The sequence below is a fragment of the Schistocerca gregaria genome, chromosome 1 (assembly GCF_023897955.1).
Source record: "Schistocerca gregaria isolate iqSchGreg1 chromosome 1, iqSchGreg1.2, whole genome shotgun sequence".
Lineage (NCBI taxonomy): Eukaryota > Metazoa > Arthropoda > Insecta > Orthoptera > Acrididae > Schistocerca > Schistocerca gregaria.
Genome location: NC_064920.1, coordinates 403619121 through 403639783, shown reverse-complemented (window position 1 = coordinate 403639783; position 20663 = coordinate 403619121). Strand labels below are relative to the sequence as shown.

General features: G+C 39.9%; 1 protein-coding gene across 1 annotated transcript in view; it reads left to right on the top strand.

Moving 5' to 3' along the window:
- The first annotated feature begins 3714 nt into the window (after window positions 1–3714).
- Window positions 3715–20663, top strand: part of LOC126350630 (uncharacterized) — a 150444-nt gene continuing 133495 nt past the window's right edge. The window contains exons 1-2 of the mRNA XM_050002536.1: window positions 3715–3821; window positions 4136–4274. Coding sequence (XP_049858493.1) covers window positions 3715–3821; window positions 4136–4274 — 246 coding nt within the window. The remainder of the gene's footprint in view (window positions 3822–4135; window positions 4275–20663) is intronic.

Below are 20663 nucleotides of genomic sequence, written 5' to 3'. Positions count from 1 at the left end.
AAACACAAGCAGACATATTTAAAGGCAAAGAGTCTTTGCCTTTAAATATGTCTGCTTGTGTTTGTGTACGTGCGGATGGATGTGTGTGTGTGTGTGTGTGTGTGTGTGTGTGTGTGTGTGTGTGTGTGTGTGTGTGTGCGGGTGTACATCTGTCCTTTCTTCCCCCTAAGGGAAGTCTTTCCGCTCCCAGGATTTGAATGACTCCTTACCCTCTCCCTTAAAACCCACATCCTTTTGTCTTTCCCTCTCCTTCCTGAAGAAGCAACCATCGGTTGCGAAAGCTAGTAATTCTGTGTGTGTGTTTTTGTGTTTTGTTCATTGTGCCTGTCTGTCGGCGCTTTCCCACTTGGTAAGTCTTATATATATACTGTCAGAAAGTGCAAAATGGCAAAGTAGTACTGGCTAGCAGTGAAATAAAAATCTGTAGATGCTGCCAACTAAGGGAAGAGAGATGGTAGATATTGGAAAACTAACAAAGCACTAACAAAGCAATTGTATGAATATCAGAAGCTTAGATAGCAAAGGAGGGAAAACTGATAGGTATGTGGAATATGTAATAGAAAATAATGTGGGCATACACAAGGTAATATTGACCCTAATAAGTACCTAAAAAAAGAAGCTCTGACTAAAACATGGGAATTCAGTCATCTTATGTGCCCAGACTTGCTTTAGCACATATGTTCCTTCATCAGTGTGCACTTTTATTCAGGCACTGTTATCTAGAATGTAAGGTTCTGTAGGGTTTTCTTTATATAATTATCTAGCTTGCCACAGCTATTTTTAGGGTACCTGTCCTCATATGTATGCTTACATTCTGTAAAAATAGTTACAGAAACAATTTATGTTTCTAATTAAATAAAGTTGTAAGTTACGAGTTCAAACTTTTGTCCAACTTCAATTTTACAGCCACAATGCACTTCATTTATTAGACAATAAATTAGGCTGTCAGACTACTCTGTGTTATGTCACAGGTTGCATAAATGACAATATCCTTCTCAGCAAATTAGAATATTACAGTTAACAGAAATGGTTCAAATCATATCACTCTGACAGAAAATGCAGAGTGTGAATAGGACACAGTCTGGTATTAGGCTATCAGTCACCATAAACCGGGAACTAATTACACATGGTGTCCCACAAGGTTCCATCTTGGGGCCTTTATGTTTACCTGTGTGTATTATTGACCTTACGTCCGCCCCCAGTAGCTGAATGGTCAGAATGACAGAATGTCAGTCCTATGGGCCTGGGTTTGATTCCTGGCTGGTTTAGAAATTTTCTCCACTCAGGGACTGGGTGTTGTGTTGTCCTAATGAACATCATTTCATCCCCATAGATGCGCAAGTTGCCGAAGTGGCGTCGAATCGAAAGACTTGCACCTAGCAAATGGTCTACCTGATGGGAGGCCCTAGTCTCATGACATTTACATTGCCCTTACATTAATAGTGCATTCAGTTTGTAGAAGATAAATAGCAGATCAAGCATAATTTTAGAAACATCAGTCAGTGAAATTTTTAGGTCCATTAATAAATGATTCCAAACCAATTCTTTGTCACTAAACTTTGAAAATACATGCTATATACAGTTCAGACCCTCTTGCTCCCCTTCCCAAAAGCTCCTTTACAGTTTAATAGCATAGCACAGTTAGACGTGTGGATAAACATTGTTATGAATACAAAAACAGTACAATTTTTTTACCGTTGTTGATCAGATCTACCCTTTATTACTAGACAATATTAAAATTTAACATTGCAAGAAAGACCTGAACATTTCAAGGTTTTGGCCATTCTCAGTGAATGAGTTGAATGATCATGACATTCAAATAACTGCACATGCATATAAATGCTGCTCTCACTCTTTTTGCATCTCAATGATCAAAAAAACATTATGTTCTCTGGTATGTGTGTCATTTATTATAGGTCATGAAATTATAATGTGGTTCTTGGGGCAAAAGACAATTTGCAGTTTTATGAGAAAATCAAGTGTCATCTATCCCATGTTAAGATTTGGGTGGAGTAATGACAAATAATCTGCTTGGAACATTCTTCTTTGATGGTCTGATAAACCAGCACAGCCAACTTTACAGGATTAACAAGTCATTATTCCCATAATTAAGGGCTAGAGGAATTTTTAACATTGTTACACTTCAAAAAAATTGTACACCACTATGTTTTCCTGACAGTGTCTGCAAACAGCTAAATGAACTGTTTCCAAACCACTGACTTGGATATGGTTCACGAGACCTTCCAGTATTGTCCCCATGGCCTTCACAAAGTCCAGAACCCTGCATACATGTCAGTGCACTATGGGGCATAATAAGAGAGGTCAGAAGATGAATGGCAGTCAATTGAAAGAAATGGCATCTGTAAGGATCACCCAAGATATGGTATAGAGGATGCACACAAGACTGGATGATATATCAGTTTCTTCATTGAACATGGAAGAGTGCAGATTGATGTCATTGATCAAAGAATTTTGCACCTGCATATCAATGTTAATACATTATTCACAATACAGGTCTCTGGCTGTCAAGGCCACACTGTGACCCTATGTGTGTGCGCTGTGTTTGAGTTAGTATGTGTGTATATGTTGTCGATTCTGATGAAGACCTGTTTGAGTGAAAGCTTTGTTTGACAGTCTTTTGTTGTGCCTATCTGTGACTCACCATCTCTGTTATATAGTAAGCAGCAACTATCCTTTTTATAATATTATCATAATTCCATCTTGGGTTTTCCATTGTTTGCAACTGAAGATTTCAGTCTCTAAAAGCAATGCATGTGGCACTGCAGTGGCTCACATGTAGTTCACATAAAAGAGGCTGGATCTTGCCACACTCACTACAAATTAATGGGCTCATTGAAGAGGATACTCCCAGCCTTGCCTACTAGTCCTCCATAGGCGTCATTGGAGTCTGCAATGCTGTTTGCTTTATAGACACCACTGATGTCTCCATGGGTTGTGATGTAGCACTATGGCAAATTTTGATAATAAAACAACTTGAAAATAAACTTAGGACCAAAAGAATCACTGCACTCATTGTGTCAATAGCTTGGTACTGGTGTAGGAAGTGCTGAGAGTTGGGGACGCTTCCTGTTGCATGCTTTAGGGAAAATCTCATGCACTGCAGTAAAGAGGTGCATGGCAGGGCAGAGAAAACTTTTGTAATCAGATGCATACAATTCATGATGCAATTTTTTCTGTTGTGACATGTCATCTGCTACAAGGCGAGATCATTTGCTAGAGCAGATAGGTGTTGGGCACAAATGCATGATAATACACTGCCACACAGTTCCCCTCTGTGACGAAGAGAAAGCAGGTTTCAGCATGCAGTGATTGCTCCCAGCATCGATCAGTGGGCTGCTGTGGGGGGTGATATTGTGTCACGGGGGTGGGGCCACTGGCAACAGTGGAGGTGGTGGTAAGGTGTGCAGTGGCCTCTGGGGCATCATGTCACGAGCTTGGCACATGGGGAATACTTCACTGCACTATCAGTCAATACACCATGATCAGCAGCAAAAGTTGGACATTCTGCAATGCAAGGGTGGGGCCTGGCAGAGAGCTTGAGAGTGTGGGTGAAATAAAGTGTACCATCCAGTGTCGTGTGTCATAGGTGCCCACTGCTGCTGCCACCTCTTGCTGGTAGACCAGGTCAAGCAATGCAGTGGAGGCATGTGCAAATGTCAGGGGGAAGGTGACAGGTGCCTCAGTGTCAAAAGCATGGTGTTGGCACCTCATGATTCAGGCAAGGTGCCAGAGGATACTGGTAGGGCCAGGGCAGCATGTGGCACAGGGGCAGGTGGAGGTGTGAACATCACTCCTCTTGGGTCCTATGTGCTGCCTGCTGCATTGGGTGCATTGGCGAGGGTGCCACCTCAGTTTCAATGTGTGGCAGCATGCAAGGGCAGGGGTGGTTGTGCATGCATGCAAACTCCAACTGATTAATGGATACTGTGATGGCAGTGCTGTGGAGATGTATGGAAAAGGTCTTCTCACTACACTTGAACACAAGGTGTGGGCCTGAATACTGCAGGCAGAACGGTGGCTCACTGGTGTCCACCTGAAGCATGACAAGCATGCATGTGCAGAGGTCCTGAATGTATGAAGGACTTGCACTCACTGTGACAATTTGGGGTTGCAGGGCAAAGGTGCACAAAGCAGTCGTGCCGGTGCTGTACAAAGGCCGGGGTACAGGTGGTGCTAGCAGGCTGGGGCTCCATGATATCACCTGGGACAGTAGTCAGCTGTTTGTGCACGACTTTGGTGGCACATACACCCAAGTCAGTTTTGTCGGCTACCTGCAAGCCTATGAGAACTAACAGCAGTGTTGCAGACCAAGTTATGGGTTGACAGGTAAGGAGTGCTTGTAGGGTCCTGCAGAATCTATTCACCATCCCACTAGTGGCGGGGTGGTAACTAGTCATAAAATGGATGAGTGTACCACAAGTTTCAGTGAGCTGTTTAAACAGGGAAGATATGAATTGACATCCACTGTCCATCACTACATGGCAGACACACTCAAAGTGCGAGACTCAGATGCCCACAAAAGCCTCTGTCACTATATCTGCTGTGATGTCAGAAAGTGGAATGGCTTCTGCTCAGCAAGCAAACTTCTCAATGATTGTGAGATGTACTGGTGGCCATTTGATGACAGAAGGGGGCCCTGCAAAGTAAAAATGGACATGGGAAAAGCTGTAGTTCACTAGGGGGAATACAGTAGTAGGGTCATGCACGTGACAGCCTACCTTGGAGCACTGGCACAAGTGCCAGGTGAGGTTCCAGTTGGTGCAGTCCCATTGGATACTGGTCCAGATGAGATGTTGCTGCATAACAGCCATGGACAAATGGATGCCAGATGGTGACAAGCTGTAGAGAGTTGAATGCCACCTTGTGGAAATCAGGGGGGAAGTAGGAGTGGGTATGCTAGGTGAAGTTGCCTGGGAGGGCACAACTCATGTGAATGTCACATCAGATGTGTAAGCCCATAACAGGAATTGTGTGCAGTTGGAGGTTGAGGCCAGTATTTCAGTCATTGCACAGTCTTAGCAGTTCAGGGTCACATGCCTGGGCAGCAGGCAGAGCAGTATAATCGAGGGCAGTAGTGAGGGTTCAGGAGTGGCCGAGGCAGTCGGCGACAATATTGTCAACACCTACTACATGTTATATGTCAGTTTTAAATTGTGCTATGTACTCCAGCTGACAAAACTGTTGAGTGGAATCCCGTGTGCCTTCCTTTGTAAGAAGGCAGCGGCGAGTGAAGACCAGGAAGAGCCGTCCTTCCGCTCAGGAGAGGAACTACTTCACCACCTCATGTACAGTGAGGAGCTAGTGGTTATACATTGCCAACCCCGCTGTGGGTCGGGGAGCTTCATGCAAAAGAACACCAGTGGCTGCAAGAAACCTTAAAGGCATTGTTGAAGGATGGGACCTATGGCAGATTGGCTGGCATAATTAACAATCACAAATGAGGTGATCAGTTGTGGGTGGGCCAGGAAGGCAGCATGCAAGAGGTCTCATTTGTTCAAAACTCTCAATCATCACAGTCATCCAGGGACTGGTCCTGCTACCCTTAATGCATTTGCCCAGGAGAGTGGTACTGAATGGTGTTTGCCACACTTGCAGAATTCTTCATGTGGTTCCAGTAAAAATTGCCATTCCTCAGGATGGAGTTCTTTAAAAGCTGCAGAGTGCCAGAATTTGGCAATGGTTCAGGCTTCCTCAACCAGTAGGCAGAACTTGTGGATGATAAACTTCGTGCAAGGAAGTCAACCACCAGAATTTTATCAATTATAGTATTTTGTCTGTTTGTATCACTTGGTTTAAAATGAATTATATTAGTTTTTTCTACATTTAGTTTTAGGTTGTCTCTTTCAAAGTGAGCTCTTGCTTTTTCGATAAAATTATATATCATAGAATGATACATAGAGTGCAAGACTCAGCAGAGGAGCGCCTCTGAGGATGTCCAGGGCAGTCCTGGAGTAATCGTCAGGAACAGAAGAGTTTCTTGGACCATGACCTCACATAAAAAACGGTTTACCAAAAGTTATGTATCTCTTCAACTAGGATGAGCTCAATGTCTGCATAGAAGACAACAGATATATCATCTGCATACACAGCGATCAATTGCTTATTGTCAAGAGAACTTGGGAAATCATTTACATAGCATATGAATAGGACTGGACTTAATATGGAGCCCTGAGGAACACCAAAATGTATATTTCATGTACTTGACCTCCTCTCCAGTATTTCTCCAGTAGGGTATATAACCTCCATGCACTACTATCTACCCTTTACATGTTCCTAGCAATGCTCTTCGTAATTTTTGATGAGAGCATGTCATGATGTACACTATCAAAAGCCCTTGACAGATACAGGAATACTCCTGCTGCTTTGGATTTTTCATTTATTTTTTCAAGTACATGATGGACAAATTGTATTGCTGCTGACATGGTAATTTGGCCTCTTTTGAAACCATGTTGGAAATCACTTAATATGTCAGCGTTGTTGTAATGCTTCAGGATTTGTTTTAATATTGTTTCTTCTATAAATTTGCTAAAAGTTGAGATTAGAGGAATGGGTCTGTAGTTCTGTACATGTTTTATTTCCCCCTTTTTGTGTATTGGTTTATCTACAGACAGTCTCAACTTGTGAGGGAACATAATGCCTTCAAAAACACAGTTTATTATATGAACTAGTGGTTTCATTAGCTCATGTTTACATTTCTTCAATAGATGTGAGGAATTTCAGCTAATCCTGCTGATTTTTTTGTTTCTGAGGCTATAAATAAGCTGGAGAATGTCTTATGTGTTTACTGTGGGTAGTGTACTGCAGTTCTGTTTGTTACTTGACTCAAATGTGTGCTGTATGTCCTGTTTCATAGAGACATAATTTTCAAGAGTATCTATGAAGTAATTGTTAAAAATATTGCTGACTAAAGGGGATCAGAGATATCTTCATTATTCACAGTTAATTGTACATCATTAATTTTAGTTTCTGTCTTATTGTTTCTGATTTTATTTACAATTGACCAGCAAGTCTTTGAAACATTATCTGAGCCTCATATCTGTTGGCTCATTCTTTTTGATTTTTATCTCCTGACATCTTTACAGTACTTACATTTGTACTGCTTGTAGAGTTCTTTATGTAACTCTGAGTTAGTCAGTCTATGTAAACTACACATGTTTTCTATTTTTTTCTTTCAGATTTTTTGTTTTAAAATCTAATGACACTATTATTTATTTTGAAGGTTGAATTTTCTAGATACTGACTTTTTTAATGGCGTGACCCTATTTAAGTGCTCAGTCAGAATTTCTGTGAATATGTTCCATTTATTGTTGACCCCAATGGTTGTCATAACTGATTCCCATGATCCCTGGTTTAAACTATATCTTAGTGTAGGAATGATTTTTTCAGACGTTATTCACCTGTGCTCATAGATTTTTCTTGGTTTGAAATTGGAATTACATTTTAGCACTAGGTTTGGGCTAAATGATCTTAGAGGTGACCATTTATTACATCTGTTGAGATTATGTAGTCATAATTTGTGATAACATGATCAACTGAACAACTTTGTGTGTTAGCTATGCTGGTGGGTACTAGTCCAGGAAGATCTGTAGCCCCATAATATAGGATACAGTCTGTAAAACATTTGCTTTCCTGGCCATCATGTAAAGTGATGATGCCCAGATCCCCAAGTATGACAAGAATTATACTCCTACAACATGACATTAATTTACTTAAAACTTCATCAAGCGATTTCAGAAAAGCACCAAACTTTCCTCAGGGAGATCTATATACACTTATGACATAGAAAGTAACAGTGCAAAATGTGATTTTAAAAATTGCAACTTCGAAATCTTTGTCAACACAGAAATTGTTCCCCAATAGCACTTTTTACATGGTGGTAATGAACTTACATTTTCTTGAGTATATGGCAATTCCACCAGCTTTATCATGTGTTCTGCAGTAGAATGTAGCTAAGCTGTAGTCTTCTGTTTTGCAATACTGAATGTTGTCCACTGTTTTACAGTGTTCTGTAGCTATTACTACAAGTCGAGACAGCCCTCTACGTTACAAAGCAAAAGTCATAAATTTTTATCATGTCGATTGAAGTCTCTTTGAGGCACATATGAAACACATACACTTGCATCTGGTGTTGCACTGGTGAAAGGTGTTACTGTCCTAAATAACATCACTCTCATCCTACAGATGTATTGTTTTACTGACCCGGCATTTCGTGTTGATTCTCCCAAGTATTCATTATTTTTGTCCGTGAGAGGGATGGCCTCTGTAGCACAACACTACACATTCAATTTGCTGTTCACTGCTTTTTGGATCTGTGTTATAATTAAGTCCTTCCCTAGTCTGCTGAGATGAATCCCATGGCGGTGTGTGGAGTCTTCTTCCTACACATATTATGTCCACAAACGTAACATTTTTGAATCTTGTACATATTTTTAGGATCTGTTTATTTGCACTTTGCACTTCTTTGTTTACACATGATCAGACTGGCAAGTCATATCGATGTGGAACAGAGAAGACAATCACGTTTGAGCTTTTCAGCTCAAGTAGCCATCTTTTGAGAGAGATCACTCGGTCATTGATTTCATTTTCTGCTACCTCATTTGTTCCCACTAAGAACACGAAAAAGATGTTGGTCTGAGTTTCTTTTTCTCAGTAAGTTCTCTGCTGATCCAATAAAAATTCATTTTAGTCTCTCACCTGTTCCCATTTCATAACTTATGTTACCCATTCTCAATCTCAAATGTACACAAGGATATTCACGTTTTCGCCTTTATGTCCCAAGGAGAGTCTCAGTTGTACTATGTCATTTTTTAAGTATAATATTTCACTTAGCTACAGCTACTCAGTGCTAGACGTTGTTGCAGTCTTTAGTCTGAAGACTGGCTTGATGAAGCTCTCCGCACATTGTTTCCTTTACTGCTGCACGGTGTACATATAGAATAGCTAGGGGGATAGGCTACAAACTAGTCCCACTCTCTCCTCAGTTATGTCCTCCCATTCATTTTGTCTGACTCTTTTTTACTGCAGTATGGTTACTGTAAAAGCCGCGTATTATCACTTGCATCCTGCATCTCATTGCTCTACCTTCAGAATTTCAAAGAGTGTATACCAGTCACTATTGTCATAATCTTTCTTCCAATGTGAAAATGCTACAAACATAGGTTTGCCTTTGTATTTACTCTACCAAGATAAGTCATAGGGTTAGTATTGCTTTACATTTTCATATGTTTTTCTGGAAAACAAACTGGTCTTCCCTGAGTTTGGTTTCTACGAATCTTTTTATTATGCTCCAAATAATTTGTGTTATTATTTTGCATGAGTGAATTGTTAATGTCACACTTATCCACTTTGTCTTCTAGGGATTGTTACTTTCCTTCTGAAGTTTGAGGATGCTTTGCCTGCCTCATATATCCTGCATACCAGGTATAGTTCTGTCACTGATTGACTTTCAGTGCCCTATAAAATCCTTTTGTAGTATGGTACCATATTTTCCATCTCTTCTTCACCTATTTCTTCCTCTTTCCTTTTCATAATATTGCCTTTAAGTTTGTTTCCTACTTCCTCTTCTTCTAATTAATGGTAGCTGGTAGTGTTAGTAGTTATTTGAATGGTGTACAGCATTTTAAGATGAAAAAATAGGGAAGTTTGTTGAATAAATAAAAATATTCATGTAAAAAACAGATAATATTGTGTTTTCTGAGACATAGGCGCAAAACAAGTGAAAAAAGCTTTGAACAATTAAATCCCACAATTTTGAGTGAAGAGATGACTAATGCCTCAGTGGTAATATCAGGTGATGTATTCATAAGAAACAGAAATGAAGAAATCATCAGAAAAACTTTTGTGTTTGCAAGGTATAATGTCTTGTGATAAAATAAGTGATCTGCAAAATACTGTGAAAAATATGTGTATGGCACATTACATTATCAAAAAATAACTGACAGGAGCAGTGGTGCAATTGGAAAAGGCGATAAAAGAAATAGATCTACAACTAATACACCATTTTACAATGAGCCACAGAAAACACTGAAAAAATATTCCTGCTTTTATAAGAAATGTGCTATGAAGGATATAATGAGCTTAAACTGTAGAACCATATATCATTTATATATCACTTCAACTGTGTTAACACAAATTCAAAACAAAAAGCACGGCTTCACACAAAATGTAATGAACTGGGCCAAAAACAAAAGGAAAAAGTCCACAAAGGTTAGTTATTGTAGTGTTTTGAGAAGTGATACTGGTACATACTTTGAAATATAAATATTATGAATGCACACAACCAAATAGAAATTACAACGATGAATCATATACCTGTAGTAATAAGATACAAAAAACGTGGAATCTGTTTCAGTTACACATCAACAGATAGTAAGTACACAATGATAAAACTGTGTCAGTTAACAAATGTGCAAACACTTCAAACAGCACTGGACCAAAACTGTTAAATAATGTAATTAAAATATTAGTATTCTCAGAGAGCCATGGCCATGGAGTAACTGAAATAATTAATCAGCAACACAGTTGAAAGCAGCCACAGTAGTGAGATCAAGTGCTCTTTGTCAGGAGGAAATCGGAATCCAGTAAAACATGCTGACTGTTACAGTTAAACCAAAATGATTTTGTTGTTTTATTGGAAAGTAAAATTATGTATATAAAAGTGAATCTCATATGGCCACACAATATCTGAAAAGATGCTAGAGGCAACTCATATTCCCCACTGTTATTGTGTGCAGCATACCACACAGTTATAGCTTAGCGTAATGGTTCTTCATAAACAAAGAAGTCACAATGGCTAATAGACATCAGCTGTATTGGTCACAGGTTTTGTACTCCATGTGGTTTGCATGTTGACAAACTGGGTGAGGAACTGACAGCCAAATGTATTGTCCCTATTGTTACAACAGTAAAAACACCTGTATCAGCAACAGCATTGTCAGTAAAAATACCACTATCATTGCAACCACTTGCAGAAGTAAAAGAATCATCATTGGATTCAGATAAATAACATCACCTCCAAAATCCTGCAGCTGACACATTAGCATCTACAATAGTGACATATGGAGAAATTATTGAGGATACACCAGAGACTCCCATGGCTACAGTATCAACATCAGTATCAACAACAAATGCAACACCAACAAAACTAGGGGCGTCTGCACCAACTCCAGCAAAAACACTAACAACATCTGCAGCACAGACAATATTAGCATAAGCACTGCCAACAACAGCCCTTGTAGCAGTACCATAAATGACACAATGAGTGTAAGAACTTAGGTGAACGATGACCTGCAACTACAATTTGGTACGGAATAATGGTCTCAATGGGCTCCTAGCCCTGACCTCAACCACGAACCTCGCCCCCTTCCTCTCCCATTGTGACGTCAACCAGCTGGTGAGGCACACTGGAACAATTTGTTAGCCAGCCAGACAACCAGAAGCTGGGTCAGTATACAATATGACTAACTAGCCCAGCCTGCAAAACTGACAACTTGATATTAGTGTTAGATCAACTTAGACAGTAACCACATAAAACACGAGAATAATTCACCACTTGAACCTTCTGCCAATATGTTCCTTTTTTTTAAAAAGCTGACAGACACTTAAATAAACTTGTAACACTTTAACCCAAGAAATAATCAAAGATAACTGCAATAAAACTATTATTTGTCACTAGAATTTGGAATAAATAAATACATAAAATGGCAAAGAAAGTGGTGGTAGGCATGAGTTAATGAAAGAAATTGGTATAGGCATGTGTAGTCAAACAGAGAGATATGTGAACAGGCAGCATACGGTGTTGCAGTCGGCGACGCCTATATAAGACAATAAGTGTCTGGCGCAGTTGTCAGATTGATTACTGCTGCTACAATGGCAGGTTATCAAGATTTAAGTGAGTTCAAATGTAGCGTCATACACGGTGTATGAGCAATGTGACACAGCATCTCTGAGGAGTGATGAAGTGGGTATTTTCCCATGGAAAAATTTCACAAATGGACCAACAATGACTGAAGAGAATCATTCAATGTGGCAAAGTGCAACACTTCTGCAAATTGCTGCAGATATCAATGTTGAGCCGCCAACAAGTGTCCACTTGTGAACCATTCAACAAAACAGCCCAATATGGGCTTTCAGAGGCGAAGGCCCATTCGTGTACCCTTAATGACTGCACGACACAAAGCTTTATGCCTCATGTGGGTACATCAACACCGACATTGGACTGTTGATGACTGGAAACATGTTGCTTGATCGGATGAGTCTCATTTCAAATTTCATTGAGCAGATGTATATGTACAGGTATGGAAAAAACCTCATGAATCCATGGGATCTGCATGTCAGCAGGGGAGTGTTCAAGCTGGTGGAGGTTCTGTAACGGTGTGGGACATGTGCAGTTGATACGTCTAGATACGAATCTGACAGGCGTTATGTACATTAACATCCTGTCTGATCACTTGCATCCATTCTTGTATATTGTGTATTCCGAGGCACTTGAGCAATTCCAGCAGGACAGTGCAATACCCCACACATCCAGAATTGATACAGAGTGGCTCCAGGAACACTCTTCTGCATTTAAACACTTCCCCAGAGCTGAACATTATTGAGCATATCTGGGATGCCTTGCAACATGCTGTTCAAAAGAGATATCCACCCTCTCATACTTTTGAATCTATGGACTACCCTGCAGGATTCATGGTGTCAATTCCTTCAGCACTACATCGGACTTTAGTCAAGTCCATTCCACATTGTGTTGTGGCACTTCCACGTGCTTGTGGGGGCCATACATGATATTAGGCCGGTGTACCAGCTTTTTTATATACAAGGTGACTATACTTAAAGTTAAACTTCCAAACCACTGTAGAAATAACACCACTGGTCACAATGATGTCAAATTGCAATGGAATATTTTCGGAGAATGGGGAGAACATATGGCTGAAGAAAAATAAATAGTAACAGAATGTAGCAATAGATGGTGTTGTAAGCATCATAATTTAATAGTAGTTGACTACAAATGACAAATTAATCATACAACAATGCCTAAGGTGTATGTTTGACATTAGACAAACTGTACTATTCAGTGTGCATGGGTGTACAGGTGTAATACCCTTAGTTACGTAGGCCCATCCACCACAGGAAGGTCATATCACATTGGATGGTAAAAATCGATTCTTAATTGTCCTTAGGCCAAAAACCTCATAAAATGCACCACTCACATCAGTTTTTAATTGTTATGAGGCCAAAAACTACATACAAAGCATCAATCAAAATCAAATCGGATTATTAATTTCCATGTGACTGGTGAAAAACATGTTAAATATGCTGTCCACCATTTTCTGCTATAAGTTGAAATTGAGAAACAGTATGTTCCACAACTGATCGATGTGTTTCCGGGATCACATTCAGAATGTATTGTGCAATTCTTGCCTGAAATGCGACAAAGTTTGCAATTGGGACACTGAACACAACATCTTTCAGATAGCCCAGAGCCAGAAGTCACACAGATTAAGATCATGTGATTGGGATGGCCAAGCTGTACGGAAATGGTGACTGATAATTTTAGCATTTCCAAAATGGCGCTTCAGCAGTTACCTGGATTTGCAATGTGTGGGAGTGTACCATCTTGCATAAAAATGATCCCATCCATGCTGTTGGAGAGCTGGAATTATGTGGCTATGCAAAAGACTCACAGCACTTACCAGTGATGGTACAGGTAACTGGACCAGAAGCACCTGTCTCTTCAAAAAAATATTGCCCTATGATAAATAATGCCGTAAACCTGCACCACACAGTGACCTTTTCAGAATGAAGTGATACTGGTTGATTTACTTGTGGATTTTCTGTTGCCCATATTGGACAATTCTGTGTATTGACATATCATGTCAACTGGAAATGGGCTTCGTCTGTCCACAAAATCTTCCACAGCCAATCATTGTCCACTTACGTTGAATGGATAGCAAAGAAGTATGTTTTGTAGGAATTTATGCACTGTGCTCACGGATATGTCCAATGTTCGGGCAAATCTCTGTGCACTACACGTTTGCACAGCACTACTCGTCTCCTCCCGCATTACTGTGGCTGCTGCTTCCTCTGACATTGAATCAATTCGCTTTCTCCCTCTACCAGGTTGCACACCAAAAGAACGCATCATTTTAAATCATTTTTACCCGACCCACGGCAGTCATCAGACTAATACCTTTTTTCAAACCCTTCAGTGTCTGGAACTTCTGCAGAGCGATATGAGCAGTCATCATTCTTGTGATACAGCATTATAAGCAGAGTACAATCCTGCATTTAGACAGACATGGCAGATGTTGCAGACACAAAAGGAGGAAAAGCCAGGTACCCAGCATGTTTATACCAACTTCAGTGGGTTGTACGCATGACAGGTGCTTCCATTTACACAATCTGACACATACAGCACCATCTATTGATCAATTTTCACACTATTTTTTTCTTCTTCCATATGTTTTCCCCCTTCTCCAATAATATTCTGTTGCAATTTGATGTCATTCTGACCAGTGGCTTTATTTCTATAGCGTTTTGAAAGTTTAACTTTAATTATAAACACGCTGGAGAGAGAGAGAGAGAGATTGACAAACATTTAAACAAGAGACTGATATTTAAACACAAAGTTGCCTCCACAAATCCAGTATTCACTGTTAAGATTGACTGTTCATTCAAAAATTTCACTAGATACAAATATTCCATCTTACCAATACAGGAGATTCAGCAGTAGTCCACAGTGTCTACTACATGACAGCCATCTCTCTGTGATGCCAGGGCTAACAGACACCCCAACAGATGGCCAATATAGCTCTAAAACATACTTAAAAAAAAGAGTTTAACAACTCAGTTCAATGATTGCCCTGTCTGTCCCAGTAGGACTCCTATTAGTTGGAGCCCATCTCAGGTGCACCAAGGAATGATACCACAAGCACTCACACAGTACTAAAACAAGTCACTGTGCAGCAACAGCAACAAATTGCAACTAATCAGGGTCACACAGAATCCAGAAGCAGCCAAAAGATCCCATATGTTGTCTGCTGATACAATTGACTGACCAACCAATGGTTGTTCCTAATGAAATCATGGACAAGGAAAAAGAGTTGCAAATGAATCACCAAATGACACCTTGTTAGTAAGAGGTCACTTTGATGGATGGCAGCACAATGGCCTGTTGTGGAACAGAGCCTTTGGTCACTTCCTGCACAACTGGTCAACAGTCATCCCAACCAATTCAACTTGGAGCCCCAGCGTCTCCCAGTGCTGTCCAAACGAGACTCACACAACGTGAAAATTCAGCCGACTGGCCGTGGCATGGCGGCAGCATCACTGGACAACTAGAGGAGAAACCAAAGACAAGAAATTGCCTGGAAGAGAAATCAGTGAGCCAACATGGCTCAATAACTAGACCTGTTACACAAGCTGTGATCACCAGACCTATCACTGATGATAAAATTGTCAGGTATTATAAGCCTATTACTGACAGGGACTGGTTTGGCCAATGTTATGGTGACAAATATCATACTTTAAGTAATGATTTATCAGCAACAATAATATTTGGTAGATTTTTAAGGCAGCTTTGATAATATTTAATGATAGCCTTTCCAGAAGCAAATGCAAAGTAACTCAGAAAGGCTCCAAAACCAAGGTCTGGAACAGACAAAATCCATGGTATACCCATGCTGAACAACTGTCATATTTGAAAAAAAAAAGCACTGTTGTTTTACAACATACATAATTGTTCGAAGACTAGCCATGACAGATAAAATGATGTTAAATGTATAAGTGAGTACAGAAAAGCCACTGTGGAAGCAAAAAAAGCAAACAATCATATAAGTAGTGTGAATTCCACCAGTAAGTCCATAGCTGCACGTAAACTAATAAACAGTGTTGATAACGATGCAAGCAAGAAAAAAGTTAATATCTGTCCCCAAATAATTCACCGGTTTCATTATCAAATCATTCAAAGTAGGAAATGCTGTTATCAAACCTGATATCTGTTCAATGGAGTTACTTTCAAAAAATGTTTGTATAAAATCAAGAAATACAAATGTTTATGTTATCTAAGGTCTTGCCTAGTTTTTTCCCAAGAAGAGTAAAGCAGCTGACATCTTAACAGTGTACATACATATGACCTGTCTTGCTAGATGCTAAAGAACTTAGAGAGGCAGTCAGAGAGAAAAGTGTACAGCTAAGGTGTAATATATTGATGAGCTTGCAATGTCTAGGGTAGTATGTTAAAAGGGAGATAAAGAAACTCTTGCAAGTTACAGGCTAATCTCCACACTCCCAGCTCTTTCTAAAGTATTTACCAGCAGTTATCTGTTTATTTGAAAACCTAGGAATAATTAGTGGATTAAAATATGGCTTTAGAAAAAACTGTCAATGGGTTGACACTACAGACTTTATAGCCAAATACCTACTTCAAGTGTATGAAGAGAAAGGCTTCACTCAAGTCTTTTTTGTGATCTGGGCAAAGACTCCGACTGTGTAGAGCATACAACACTTCTAGAAAACTGGAGTTCTGTGGCATCAGAGCTGGCAGCCTTAAGCTATTAAAACCATATTTACAGAACTGTAAACAAGTTTTCTGTGTTGGTAAACAAATCTCCAGTACAGAACAAGTTAAGGAAGATATTCCACAGGGAATGGTACTCGGTCCTTTCCTATTCCTACAGAGTGCTTTATGCAGATGATAAAACTTATGTTCAGACTAGTAATGATTTCAATAGCCTTAAAACATGTTGAAAAACAGTTACTCTAGCATCCTATTGATCTGAAGCAAATGGATTCTTGCTGAATGAAAACCACATGCAGCAGATGGTTTTTAGTCTAAATTACAAGCTTCTGTCAGATGATCTAAGATATAGTAAGTTTTTTTTTGGGGGGGGGGGGGAGGGGTATATTTAGTTGACAAATTATCTTGGTGTCATCGTGTAAAATATGTTAGAGGTAAAGTGTGACGAGTAATTTATTTGCTAAGGCAACTTATGGATTGTGTGCCAGAATTATATGTCAAGACGATCTATTTTTCATTTTTCCAAAGCATAATATCATGCAGCAATATTCTATGGGGAACTTAAGTTGAGTGCATAGCACCATAATATTGTGAAGGGAAGCTGTCAGGGTTATTACTAATACTTCACATAAGGCACACTGCGAAGCTTTGTTTCATGAACAAAAAACCGTGAGTGTAAGAAACTTATTTGAATGTATACTATGTTTTAATTTATACAAAGAAGAAGTTACCAAAAGAAAAATACAGAGAAACTGAACACTAATGAGGGGCGACAGAGCCACTGTGAAGGAGACAGCAATCCAATGTTATTACACTATCCAGCAGCACTCATTACAAAGAATTGTTTATTCAATTTTGGGGATCAATCATTTTGATCATCTTCAGATTGATCTAGCTTCATGAAGTTAACAGAGTAAGCAAACAAAATATATAGCCATAATGGCATCATCACAAAGAGCAAAATCATGATAAAACAGTGAACACTTATCATCCATAATGTCAGATCATCACAGCCATACTGTGGTTACAACTAGTGTTGCCAACTTAGTGGATTTTCCACTAAAACTGGTGGTTTATATCCTCCTTTTAGTGGCGAAGTATTGCTTCTAGTGGATGGTAGATTTTATAGTGGTTTAGTAGAATTCAGTTTGTCTGTGCCTCATTCCTGTATGCATCACATCTGACACATTTTTCTGGACCTAATGACAGCACAAATATTCTACCTTTCCTTCCTATATTGCTTTATCTGCAGCTCCCGCAGCTCTCTGTGCCATTTGAACACACTCCTTATTACTCCCTATGACTCCCACACCCCTCCCTGCTTTCTGGGCAGACAGGCTGCACACCTCTGGCATGGCCAAATGGTTCTCTCCACTCCCAGCCCCAACTTTCTCCATCTCTTTCACCCTTATTTCTGCCCTAAAGGCCCAACCAGGCTCTTGCTACCATGTTACCTAACTTCTTTCAGCCCTGCTTTTTTGACAATTCCTGCTGGCACAGTCGTCACCAGGAGACGATCCTCACATACCCATTTCCAAGGGCCTTCACAGCACATCCAACCTGCTCAGCTCTGTCACTTTCTGATTCTCTGTGGGCTCTTTCCAGACTGACTCTGTTCAGACCACTCATTGGCTGCCAACCATCTTGCTGGGACCACTGGGTCCACCCTCATCCAATTCATAATGGAGGACTGTGCCCTGTCAGGAGATACAACTATGGGACACTGCAGCCTTTCAACACAAACTTCTCGGGACACAGCTTCAGCTGGTGCCAATTCTGCAGCTCTGTCAGCTCATCTGGTACTGATACACACTCCCTGCTGTCCCAGCCACTGGCAGGCATCTGACACCACCCATGAGCTGTGCCACCATCTCTCCCCTTCCATTCTGGGCAGAGGGCAGAAAGTGTGCCATATCATGGGCTTACACCTGCACTGCCAGTAACACACACTACATCCAAGTTACACAGGCAGCTGGCTTCCTAGCAGACAACCCACAAAGGGGTACCACAGTATAGGCAGTCACCAAACTGCAATTTATGCACCAGCAGAGATCACTGGTCCCATGGACTTCTTTCTTATGCCAGTCATGTGACAGGAAGCAAGACCGACTGTTTACTGGCACTGCGGGCTGTATCAGGCTGTGCATGAGCCCTCAGAGGCCACTTCACTCAAAGTTAGCTTCCTAGGCCAGGTGCCGGTTGCTCTCTCATTTCTTCTGTCAGGAAACTCAGAGCCAACTCTACACCATCACTGTTGTCTGTGTCAGTCTCCACAACCCAGTACCTCTGAACTTCAGATAAGGCCTTCCCAGCAGAAGACATGGACATGATTGCCATGACCAGTTGCTGGGTTCTGTAATATTTCTCTTCCTGACTATAGGCATAATGCCAAACTTAGACTTTCGCCATACTTTCTGAACATTGACTGTGGTGTACTCTCTCGGGTCCTCAACCAAGTGTATGTTTCTTTCTGAGTGTACTAGTGTGACATTCTTACTTGAAGTCCTTGCACCCCAAAACATATTATGTACTCCAACAGCTTCAAAAACCAATGTAATAACATATGCAGTACAGCTCACTCCTGTTGGAACAAGCATACAAAAGTTTGAAAGCAAGATCAGTAATTCAAGGAAACACTCCACTATTCCAAGTAGTTGCAAGAATAATGGAAAAACAAGATCAGTGCAGCCTACAGAGACAACCGACACACCAAAGAATAGAAAAATGATCTTAAGACCAAAACAACCTTCAAGAATGAACCAGGGTTTTTTTCTACCCCAGAACAGGAAAAGTTTCTGTATAGAACTTCCAACAAATGTGCAGACAACCAACTTCTCTACGACCAGTTCGATACAACAAACAGTAAGTTTAACAAAATCTAGGCTCCCATCAAATTCTTTTCAAGTTATGAATCTAAATATTCAGTCTCTAAGAAATAAAAACTTTGAACTAGAAGTTGCTTTAGATGAGTTTAACACTGAGTGATTGTGTCTTTCGGAGCATTGGTGTAGGGAATATGAATTAAACAGCATCAATATACACCATTTTAGACTAGCTAGCTCTTACTGTAGGGAAAATGTCGGAAGTGGTGGTGTCTGTAATTATACAAAAACAGGGATAAAATTCAAAAGGAGATGTGATATTGAATACTTAAGTGTAGAAAAGCATTTTGAAGCAGCTGCTATTGAGTTGTGTGGTTAGCAAAGGAAAATGATAGTAATGATTGCATACAGGTCACCATGTGGAGATGTAGATAATTTTTTTTTTCAAAACAAGAAATTATGTTAAACATTGGGTACAATGAAAAAGCTATGGTACTTCTTTGTGGTGATTGTAACATAAATCTGATGTACAATAATATGGTTAAAGATAAATTTCTGAATTTTTACAGAGTTTTAACATGTTACCCCATGTAATAGGTCCTACCCACATAACACACACATCACAGACCCTCACAGATAATATATTCTCTAACATAGATTCCAGTGAAGTGGAGGTGAGTAACACTGACCCTGGTTTATCTGATCACAATGCTATTGTGCTTACCATTCCCCCAATGCATGTGAAAAAAACATCTTGCCACACTTATAAAAGAACTTTTTCTAAAGAAAACTGCACACATTTTGTTAACTGTCTAACCAATGAGAGCTGGATAGATGTGACATCAGAATCAAGTGCAAATAATGCATATAACACTTTTTCTTCTATATTCATGTTACAATTCGTAATGTGTATCCCTAAGAAGTTAGTGAGGTCCAAGTCTCCAGAACAAAAAGCACACAAACCTTGGATAACTACAGGCATTAGGATCTCCAGTGTAACCATGAAAAGACTGAACCAAGAAATTAAAACTTGCTCAGATCTACAGTTTGTAGAATATGTGAAAACATACAGAAAAATATACCGAAAGGCAATAGCAAAGGCAGAGTTGCTATATAATGACAACTTAATCAGTAACTCAGACAACAAACCACAAACTATACAGGACATTGTGAGGAACGAAACTACTACCTTGGAAGAAGAGGAAGAAATAATACTCAAAAGCAGTGAAAATTGCAATATAGAAAAGAAGGAAATGACAAACTACATTAATAACTATTTTTAAATGTACCACATTAACTAAACT